The following is an 11,462-nucleotide window of genomic DNA, read 5'->3' as shown; positions in this document are numbered from 1 at the left end:
ACCACGCTGCCTGAAAAACCTATTCATTCTCTTTCTCATTTGGTCGAAGAGATAGAGTATGCTTTCAATCACTTTAATCATAAAGCACTCAACAAATAACTTATGGAATTATGAAAAGCACCCGATGAATCTGTTGAACAGTTTCAGACATGCTTTTGTAATATTGGATACCGAATTTCCAAATATTAAATTGATTGGGAATTTCTCGATGGAATATTTGAGTATATTCTTTACATATCCAAAAATCTACAATTCTTGAAATTTCTTGAATCCCACTCAGCACACTTCAGTCATGGAGTTGTGCAATCAGAGGAAGGTACGTTTTTGTCACATGTTACTATCTGTCTTCACCTCATCAAACATCTCCACCACTGTAGAGTGATGTGGGAGAACATGCACACACATCTATTGATTTTTCACATCCTCCCACCCCACTTTCTCCTAATATTTGTGCAGATTTGGCTTGGAAGCCAATTGGTTGTCATGTGGATTCATTGCCCCAACTTCCATCCCTGCGTTTTGTTGATCCTCTGGATTGTACTATCTCATGTTCTTTCATTTTGGACTCCTCATCTACTATGAACAAGGATCAATTTGTTGAAGGAGTTGGTGTTATGCATCCAACCTTTGCCATCATTCATGATGAGTGTGTGTGGGAATCTAAAGAAGAACCTGTGGTGAAGGATGACTCCCTTCCATCCATGTTCCACCCACTCTATCCTGACATCCCTTGTGATTCTTCCACTATTGATTTCCCCTGTGTAAAGTCATTTTTGTATGTTTCTACTTCCGAACATTCACAGGACATGTCATATGTTAGTCTATCATTACATTGCTAAGAGGACACATCTTCCTTTGAAAATCCACACAATTTGTCATCTGTCATTTCTGAAAACAAGGAGGGTGAGTATCCTTGCTTTCCATCTACCCCTCTTCACGATTCATCAAATCATGAGGATGATGATGAACATCCTGAATTTTCTGATCATGGCTGTCATGATCTTTGTACTTATTCATTTGATCACAATATCAATTCACTCACAGTTAACCCGTCTAAGCTACTAGCCTCTGATGATCTACTTATTGATGAATTACTATAGGTTGTTCAGGTACATAATCCCAAGTTGATGGTTATGTCAGGCCCTCGTTGTCCTTAAGTTGGTTTCACTCACAATCAGGAGATTTTTGAAACACAAAAGGCTCCTCATCACTCTTGCTTTGCATTGAAGATCAACCAAGAACCTATATTTCGCCTCTTCCACTCGAATTAAACGATCCCATCTCTCTTGCATTGGAAGAATCTTACATAGCAAGTACACTTATGAAACGTGAGTGGTATACCTTCCTCACGTTTGTTTTCATATTACAATCAAGAGAATGCATACACTTAACATCTGCACATAGTCTAGCACAACACCATGGTAAGTACATGGATTGCATGTCATGCATTTTCACTCACTTATGTTTTGTGGACACATTTGAACCTGGAGTGTGTTTGAATTCACTCTTATATCTTTCATTCTTGTTAATTCACATAGTTATATTGTTCATGAATCATTCGATCATCAACATGGGTCAACGAATGCACTGATGGCTACATTATAAGTATCACTTTATGTGAGAAAACCCATGCATCGTTAGCTTAGGAGTAGGAGTAGTGTTTGCTTTCGGTTTATTTTCTTGCATGCATGTTTTCTTCTTACTTTGCATTTTTTTTGGTTGCCTGCTTTTCTGCTTACTCACTTTGCTTATGCATTTACTCTTTCTTTTGCATTGTTTTGTTGTTTGCTTTCTTGTTTACATTTGTAGGTTAGTTTCTCATAAAACTGTATGTGACTCTTGAAAACATTGGGTAAAGTACAAGAGGACCTGTGTAGCTCTCAACACTTGGTTATCTATTCTTATGACTCTACATGAAGGACTGGCTATGTTCATTCCATGATACATCAATGGAAAATATGTATTGTTCGATGTGAACCATGGTGAAAACAAAACGCTTGCGCACTAACTAGTGTCACATACTCTAGTCGAATGCTTATGGGCTAATCCCTGACAACTCAATCAAGTAGAGTAAGGTGAGGGAGAAATCCTTAAAAATCACATCAGAGGTATATATAAACTACTTCTATGAAGTAACAATCTCTTCTACTTTGAATGAGTTAGGATCCCTCTTCCGCCACTGAAATGAATAAGTGTTATGCACAGTTACAAAAATGAAAATGTCATAAATTATATATATATATATATAAGGCAAAAGAAGAGAAAGTTTTCCTTCTTAGAGAGGTGATGCAAGTAACTTCTTCGAGGTACTGACCAGGCTCGCTCGCAGTGGAGTAATGCTTGTCTTCGTACGTGACTCCACCGGGGTACTGTCTAGGCCTGCTGGTAGCAAAGCAACACCATAGAAGAAACTAAAACTCTGACAAACGTACATCTTGTGCACCAATATACCCATGATCCCAATCGAAGCAAATATGTTTTCCTAGCTTGGAATGTGTGCCCATCGACAAAGAGCTTGGCAGATGCTACATCTTATAATCAAGCAAGTGTGAAAACCAGGAAAAACAGAGAGCCCAACAATACTTCTAGAGGTGTTAGACTTATTTTTCACGGACAAGGTCCATTCAAAGCGTTGTAGTTCTACCAATGTGTCACCAAGTGTTGTAGCGTCTATAACCACCCTCCAAAATTTTTCCTGAGCTTCGTTTCAGAGCCTCCTACCAACCATCCTTTGCAACATGTCTGGCACTATCAAGGACAAAAGATTAAACTGAGTTTTAGTCACTTGCCAGCATATGCATGTTAGTTTGCTTCACTCCCTTCATAGGCTACAATTTCAGACTTAAGCCAGTTGCTCGCTGACTAGCTCCCTCAAAAAATTTCTCAAGTCTGGAGGGGAACTAGCCTTCCCTCCAGAAATTGAAAAACTCTCCTGGACAGGCTGCTGAGCTCCAAAATTGCACAAAACAGTCAGACAAGATTCCTTAGAAAAATTGCACAATCTGGCCCAGCACTGCAGCTCAGCCCCAAAATTTCACAATTCTGGGCATTAGTCACCTACTCCTCCTAGAAATTGCACAATTATGGGTAGCAGTCACTTTCCCCTCCAAGAAATTGCGTAATTCCTCTGGGATAGGCAATCCATCTCCTCCTAAAAATTAAGCAATCCCTTTGGGATAGGCAACCTAGTTCCTCTCAAATATTTTGCAAATCCCTCTCTCTCTCTCAAGCAAGTTGTTGCATGTGCCTTCAGGGTGACCGGTTCCCTCTACGACCGAGAAAAATTGGTTTTCATGCATTGGTTCCTCTTCCTGAAATAGCAAAAGGTAGCATGAAAAATGAATCCATAAAACTAGGGATCAATTCTTAGCAGCTGGGGGTTGCAGTCAAAGCTCATTTTAGAAACCTCTAGCCAAGTGTCGCTTTTTGCTAGATTTTTGGAATTCCCATCATAACCTAGATCTTATAAAAACTTATGGGCCAGATGCTACAGAGCTCATTACTCACATCAATATTACATCTCTAACATCCCACATCACATCTAGGAGTCTTTGATACTTTCAGTTTATTTATTTCATGGTAAGTCTGATTTTCATCTCTTGTGCTAAGTTTCTATCTCTTTTGCTATTTTGCTTTGTGTGAGTATTTTCTTCTTGATTTCAATGAGTGCTTGCTATTGTTTTTATGTATGTTAGGTTTTATAAGAACCATTTCAATTTTCATTGGCATCCCACTGTTGTCGCATGCATGAAATTATTTTGCACCAACGGTCATCATTGTGGTGACTCACTTCACACACACGCATGCTTTCTCATTTTTGAATCTCGCACTTACTATTTGCATGTATTATCATCCACTCATGTTTACACCCAGTTTCACCATGCATTTAGACTTCTCATGCTTTTAGTCACCCCTTGGCGAATCTGGGATGCCTTGGCCGAAAGCTTGCTTTGCCCAGTTATCATTGCACATTTCTGGAATTGAAGGTTCTACCTTACCTCCAGAAATTGCACAAGTTTGGCCCAGTACTCACCTCCAAGATTACATTGCACAATTTTGGAAGGTAGTGCCTTGTTGGCCCCAAAAAATACGCAATGCAGTTTGTTGGTTTGCATGTCACTATTCACTAATATTACACATTGCGTAGTTTCATTCCTCAGCAGGCTGGGCTAGGTTGAGCATTGTGAATTTCTAGCAGTTAAACAACCTCCTTATAGTCTGGACTATGCCTTGCATAGTTTTAATAGTTAGTCTCCCAACCTCCCAATGAAAATTTCACAATATTCACAGACAGTGACACAGGGATGTTGCATGTCAGTCCTTCAAATTGTTCTTGCTTTCGACTGACAATTTTCTTGTCATGAGTGTTACTATGTCTCCAAGTATCATAGGTGTTCATTTCTCTCTCATCAGCATAGGTACAATGGCTTCGAGGAAAGTAGAGTCGAAGACACCATTCATAGCACAACTGGGGATGTAGTCGATCAAGTGTCTATGAACATGCCTATCTATTAAGACATCAAGTTGTTCATAGATAAGGATATCAAGATGAAATAGAAACGACATCACAGTGAGCAGCACCTTCAACAATAGTAGAAGGTAGCACACCTATGTCTGACAAACGCAAGGGGATAGTTTTTGACAGCATAGAGGGGGAGAAAATTTTGCAATTTAAAGCAGATCCACTTGTGATGAAAGAAACTTTGGAGAGTGAGGATATGAGGCTACGATGCGACAAGATTATCGTACAAAGGTAGAGAGAGAAATAGAGGAGGGGTTGCAGGTGTTGAAGTGGAAACCCCAAGAAGAATAGGAGTTGCATAGACAAGAGAAGCAGTTGCATTGGGAAAAAGTATAGCAGGAGGCACAACATGCACAAACTGATGAGACTATGGCCATATAGGTTATGGAACCATCCAACAAATGGCATGGATTGGATAGGGTGAGAAGTGCCATCGATCTCATGCAAGTGTGCTCAAGAGCATGGATGTCATTATGTGTAGGCATGTGATCCCACCCATTTGACACACTCATTGAGGTGAAGAAAAGAAGCAATTCCGACTAGATTTGAACATGTGTTTTGACAATTTGATGCACATGGTCACTGGCACACACTTAGAGATCAGCACAAACAATATGCATCATTATGTTTCTAGTCCAACTACAGTCAAGACAATGGTGCACATGTTATCAGCCGAGTTGGAAAGAGGATCCATATTACTGTACCCAAATGCAACGGAGGCAAGAGTGCACTTACAATAGGATGCCACCATTGAGCATGTGAACACCATCACGGATGACCAATCATGGCATCAGTTCCCCACAGTTGATCATCACAAGTATGTCAAAGAGTTGGTCTTACCACAATTGTCTAATTGTTAGTGATAGCTTGCATGGCTTGCTCAAGCATATTTTGTCTCGCATGGGTACATGTGCAGATCATATTCAACATCTTGTTAAGTGGAAGTTCAAGTGTCGATATTTTAATGTAATAGTCATAGAGTAGTTGAAGAGTCATGAGGGTAGGTGAATAGTCACAAAGGGGAATTTCAAGGGTAGCCCCACTGTTTGCTCTATATAGTACCTCATAACTCACTATAGAGGCTTTTGGTGAGCCAATATTCTTATAACAGTTGTTGGTTAAATAAAGGTATCTTTTTAACTCCTAATTATTCCACATTAATTATTTTTTTTTCTCGTTAAACTAGACTAACTATTATATTATGTACAGTAAAATCTTACATCCAGAATGACATGTGGCTCAGGGCCAACTGAGGCTGTTCATGAATCAAAGTAGGCCCGCGCAGGGGCTTCCTAACCAGACTTGCTCGCTTCCATCCTTTGACAAAATCTAAAACTGTACCCACTACTTGCATCAGCGACCCACGTAGGGGTTTCCATCCAAAATCAGAACTATACCCACCCAGGGGTGACCGAGGATCCTTGACAAACACTGACATAAGCCGAACTGGCAGGACGATGATAACCATAACATAAGGAAAAACAAACAAGACCCAGACAGAGATACTTGGCCTATATCCAACATAGATAAAAACAAAGAGCTGATACCGGACCTGCGCAAAAGAGGATGGCGACGGAGCTAGCCGAGGGTTGTCATTCCTCAGGCTTTTTCTCAAGGATTCGGCTCCATCCATCTCCTTCAGGGCGGCCTTCCCAAACGTCCACTTCAGCCTGCTTGGAGGACGACGCTTCATTCGCTTGTGGATGGGAAGGAGTCTGCTCCAGAACTCCCACTTGTGCTTCCTCAATGATTTCCTGCATGTCCTCGGAGGGCTCCTCCTTGCTATCTGAACCTCCCTTCTCATCCTCAGGGTCCTCCGTGAAGAGAATAGATATATGTGCATTGATCCGAGCGTTGTTCCTTGAGCCTCCCAGAGTGAAAACAACGGTGCCAAACGCTGGCAGCGGGGGCGGCCCAGCACTGGGACTGCCGGAATCCATATACTGGCTAACCTGTAAAGGAGAGGCGCCTGACCTTCGGTGGCAATATTGACAACAGCAATGGTGATGAGAGTCTGCGACAGGGCTGCGCGAAGAGCCTCCGCGAGCTGAGCCCCGCCTGCTAAGCAGTCGTTGCCTTGGAGCCATTTTCCCTCCTGGAGCTTCTGAGGAACAATTCTCCACCCTGTGTCGCCCCCCTGTGGAGTTGAGACCTCCTCTGTCAGCTCCCGGACCAAATTCACACAAATGACTCTCGCCCGTGAGTACCCACTGTAATGGTTCCGCCACCTCGTGCTCCAGAGCCAGCACCATACAATGCACACAATACAAATGAGCCTGCAATGCTCCCTTGCCGCTCTTAACCTGTTCATCATTCTCTCGAAAGTAGCCCGCCATAACTGCACTCTGCAGCTCCAGCATTTCACCCTGTGCGGCATTGAATGCAAATGAGCCCGAACATACCTTCATCAATCCTCGGCAGCAGCGTGAAGTGCCTGCCTTAAATCAACACGGGGCGGCACATGCACGGCATGTGGCCCTTCCCTGGCTGTCACATTGGCACCCGCATCCGGGGATTCAACATCTCTTTGGATGAGACTTTCACAATTCTGGGCCTGAATATAGTTAGGGATGATATCCATGTCGCCTGATATGAAAGTCCGATCATTTTCTACCCCAATATTGGCAAGCAGATCCGCAATCTTGTTGCCTTCTCTTTTTGTATGGTGGAAGGAGATGGCTCTCTGATTGCGCAGCTCATGAGCAATGTAATTGAGCCTTGCTTCCAGTCTCCAACTATCAGCAACTTTCCTGACCTGTGAGCCATTCTGAATGCGCTTTGCCATATTAATGAGGATCTGGGAATCGCCTTCAACGAGCAAGGGTTGAAGGTTGAGTCTCCTGGCTAGCAAGAGTCCTTGCCAGAGTCCCTCCAACTCTACGGAATTGTTGGTATCCCACCCTATATTTCCAAAGTAAATCTGCAGGGGAGTTCCTTCATGGTTTCTTAAAATACCTCCGAATCCCGCTGCTCCAGGATTACCTTTCGAAGCCCCGTCAAAGTTGAGTTTGTATGCATTGATAGGAGGGGCGGTCCAGCCTCTGTTTTCCTTGCTGCTGCTGTTCGCTGAGTGATGCATGGCAGACTCTTGAGGTAGTTGCAGTTGCCAGTTGTCGAGAATGTTTTTCTCAATATCAGTGGTGGGGAGGTCCTCCTTGGTCCAGGATCGGAGCAGCATCGTTTCTCGGATATTCCCATGCAGTTTTTTCCATATTTCTTCAATGGGAGAGCGCTTGTTTTTGAATATGCGCTTGTTTCTTTCCTTCCAGATGTTCCAAAGGACTGTGCCCGGAGTGATATTCCACAGGTGATTGAGGATCTCACAGTTATAGGGGCTTTTCGGCCATTGTCGTATGGTATCTATGATGTCATTATCTTTTTTGCCTCTTCTTTGACACCTGAAGCTGACCTTTTCCCATAGCTGGTTGGCTAGCGAGCAATTATCCAGGAGGTGCTGCAGAGTTTCCTCGTTTTGAAAACAATTGTGACATATAGAAGGGCCTTGAAAGTTGCGTCTCCTTAACTTGTCCCATGTAAGAATTCTTTTGTGCCCTACCATCCAGAGGAAGTATGAGATTTTGGGCCAGGCACCCAGACTCCAGATTTTCCTCCATATAGGATCCGGCGAGGTGGGGAAGTTGCCGACTAGCTTATAGGCCTCTGATGTGGAGTAGGATCCCTTAGGTTGATAACCCCATCTGAGGATATCCTTTCCGTCAACGAGCCGGATGCTTCTTTTCCTTAACTCTTTCTCAAGTTCTGCTGATTCCTGTGTATTTGGATTGTTGATTATTTGGTTGCTCTGTCTCCATTTTCTGAACCCATTCTCCGTCTCCGGCAGCCAGAAAAGATGGACTTTAGCCTGCTGCTGCTCCTGCCCTTCCGGAACCAACGATGGGTGAAGAACCCTCGAGAGCTTAGGCAGTTGGTTCCAGGCATCTGTCCAAAATCGTGCCATGTGACCATTCCTAATTTCCCAAAAGCTGTGCTGTTGAATGAGCTGATGATGCTGCTTAGCTGCATTCCAAATTAGCGATCCTTGTTCGGTAGGAGTGAATCTGATGAGCTCTTCTTGAGGCCTGTTGTTGGCATATTTTGCAGTCCAAATTTTTGCCCATAGCTTATTTGGATTTGTCATCCATTGCCACCAGATCTTGGCATTCATAATGGAGTTGCTTTGCTCTGGGTCTCGGAGGCCGATCCCACCCTTGTCTTTGGGCATGCATACAGTAGTCCATTTAACCAATGCCCACTTGCAATTAGTAGCCGAACTACCCCACAGAAAGTCACGCTGCAAATTCCTTATGCTTTTTAGAACCCATTTTGGTGCCGCTAGGATGGAGAAGAGGTAAAGAGGCATGGCTTGAAGGACAGATTTGATGAGCACTACCCGACTGGCTAAATTGAGAGAACGGTACGTCCACTGATTGAGCTTTGAGTCGAGCTTCTCTAGAAGGGCACGCCAAGCTGGCTGCTTTATGGCTGAAGCAGTGAGGGGGGCCCGAGGTATTTAGAGGGGAGTGAAGCAGAGGGGATGCCAAGAATGCGGGAGACAACAGATTTAACAGATGGAGGGGTGTGGAAGAAGAAAATTTGCGACTTGGAGCAATTGACGTGGGTGCCAGAGGCTTCAGAAAAGTCGTGGAGCAGGGATTTTAAACAGGATGCTTCTTGGACAGAGGGGTAGCCATAGAGCATGGTGTCATCAACAAATTGCTGATGAGAGGTGGCCGGGGTGTTATGGACAGAGATACCTTTAAGCTGCTGAGAGTGGAGGGCATGCTTGATGTGTCTGCCAAGACCCTCAGCCATGAGAACAAAGAGGAAGGGGGACAGGGGGTCCCCTTGTCTAATACCGCGAGAGGGTTTGAAAGGGCGAGAGGGGATGCCATTTACAAGGATGGAAAAATGAGTGGAAGAGATAAGGCTCATGATCCATCGAACCCAAGTGGAACAGAATCCAAAAGCTTTCAAAATGTGTTGAATATAAGACCAGCTGAGTTTGTCAAAAGCTTTGGAGAGATCTAATTTGAGTAACATACCAGCTTGTTTGGAGCTCTTTAGCGAGTGAAGGATCTCGTGCGTGAGGAGAATGCCATCCATTATTTGTCTGCCTTCCACATATCCTGATTGTTCCGGTGAGATGAGCATAGGTAGAAGGGGTTTTAACCTGTTTGCAATGACCTTCGATATAACTTTATAAATGACATTACAAAGAGCTATAGGCCTGAACTTGTCGGGGGTAATGGAATTCTCCTCTTTAGGTATGAGCGTGATGAAGGTGGAGTTGAGGGAGGGGAGAATCCAGCGCAGGGCTCGGGATTCCTCTACGATCTGCCAAACCTCAAACTTGATCATATCCCAGAAGGCATGAAAAAACGTGGTTGTGAAACCATCTGGGCCAGGGGCCTTACCTTCTTTGAGCTGAGACATTGCCTCATCGACTTCGTGGGGATGAATAGGGCGCATGAGCAGCTCATTGTGTTCAGCTGTGACAAGTTTTGGTATATTGCTGATTATCTTTCCGATGGCTTGCTGCCGATCCCCTACTTGTTCTTGATGGACCTGCTGGAAGTGATTGAGTAGAACCTCTTCGATTTCCTCATGCTCCTCGACTTTTTCCCCTTCTTGATTCTGAATGAAGGGAATATTATTATGCATCCTTCTCTGCACCGTGGTTCTATGGAAGAATTTGGTGTTGCGCTCCCCCTCCTTTAACCATCTGACCCTTGACTTTTGCCTCCAGTAAGTTTCCTCCTGCTTGCTCCTTTCTTCAAGCTGATTGTGAATGTGCCGTTCCTGCTCCAGGGTTGCCTCCGTGTGCCCTTCTGTTATTATTTTCTGTTGGAGGTCTGCTAGAACCTAATTTAGCTCCTTTTGCGCCTCAAATATATTTCCAAAGGTCTCCCTATTCCATCGTTTTAGGTTACTCTTTAGAAATCTTAGCTTTTGTTGAAACTGATACATTTTTGTTCCTTCTGGGGGAATGAAGGAGTTCCAGGTAGTTTTGACGAAGTCCTTGAATGCGGGATGTGTAAGCCAAAACCCCTCGAAGCGGAAAGGTCTTTTTGTCAAATCTCCTGGCCTTTGCCATTGAAGAGAAATCGGCCAATGGTCCGACCCGGTATGGGCCAGTATTGCGGCTGAGAAGTCACCTCCCAGATGCACTGCATTGTCTGAGACTAGAAAGCGATCCAATTTAGAGGCGATTTGATGCTTGCCTACTCTGCGATTGCTCCAAGTGAAGGTGCCGTTGCAGAATGGCATGTCTATGAGAGAGGCATTTTGGATGAAGTCCTTGAAGCAGGCAACTTCTGGTTCCAATCTGTTTCTCCCTCCTGTTTTTTCCTCTATTTTGGTTATCATGTTGAAGTCCCCTGCCACTATCCATAGTGGATGTTGTCTGTTTATGCTTAGCGCTTCTATGGTTTCCAGGAGCGCAATTTTACTTCCTGTGTCTTGTGGAAAGTAAACATTGGATAAATTACCATGTATATTGGTACCCAGAATGTGAAAGACCGCCTGAATGAGATGATGGGAGGCATGATAATCCGTGAGAGTTACTGCTTGGGTGTTCCATGCTATGGCAAGCCCACCTGAGGCTCCCGATGCATCTACAGCGACCGATCTACATCCTGGCCAAGCCTTTGAGAGAATGTTGCCCAGCGTGGAACTATTGCATTTGGTTTCCTGGAGGAAACACATCTGCGGTTTTTCCCTTCTGATCATGTTTTTTAACATCCTGAGTTTTTCGGGGCTGTTGAGCCCTCTTAAATTCCATGATACAAGCTTCATGGTTCAACTAGTGTTGGAGGGCCTGTAGTACTTCGTCAACTTTGCATATCTGCCTGAATCCACCAGGAGTTTCCCAATCTCTATCGTTCTCTGGAGATCCGTTTTCCTTCCCCTCTTTTTGGTGTCTTTTGGACGCAGGCTGCCG

The 11,462-nt window shown here is 44.0% G+C and overlaps 1 protein-coding gene across 1 annotated transcript; it reads right to left on the bottom strand.

The window, feature by feature from the left end:
• Positions 1 to 10,384: 10,384 nt before the first annotated feature.
• LOC149242850 (uncharacterized) lies at positions 10,385 to 11,227 on the bottom strand. Its single transcript, XM_089371040.1, has one exon. The coding sequence runs from the start codon at positions 11,225 to 11,227 to the stop codon at positions 10,385 to 10,387; it is 843 nt and encodes a 280-aa protein (XP_089227166.1).
• Between the last annotated feature and the right edge of the window lie 235 nt (positions 11,228 to 11,462).

The sequence above is a fragment of the Pinus tabuliformis genome, chromosome 8 (assembly GCF_031772625.1).
Source record: "Pinus tabuliformis cultivar Carrire ecotype Pingquan chromosome 8, CPIR1, whole genome shotgun sequence".
Classification (NCBI taxonomy): Eukaryota; Viridiplantae; Streptophyta; class Pinopsida; order Pinales; family Pinaceae; genus Pinus; species Pinus tabuliformis.
The sequence above is the reverse complement of the archived record's forward strand: the minus strand, read 5'-3'. Positions and strand labels throughout refer to the sequence as shown.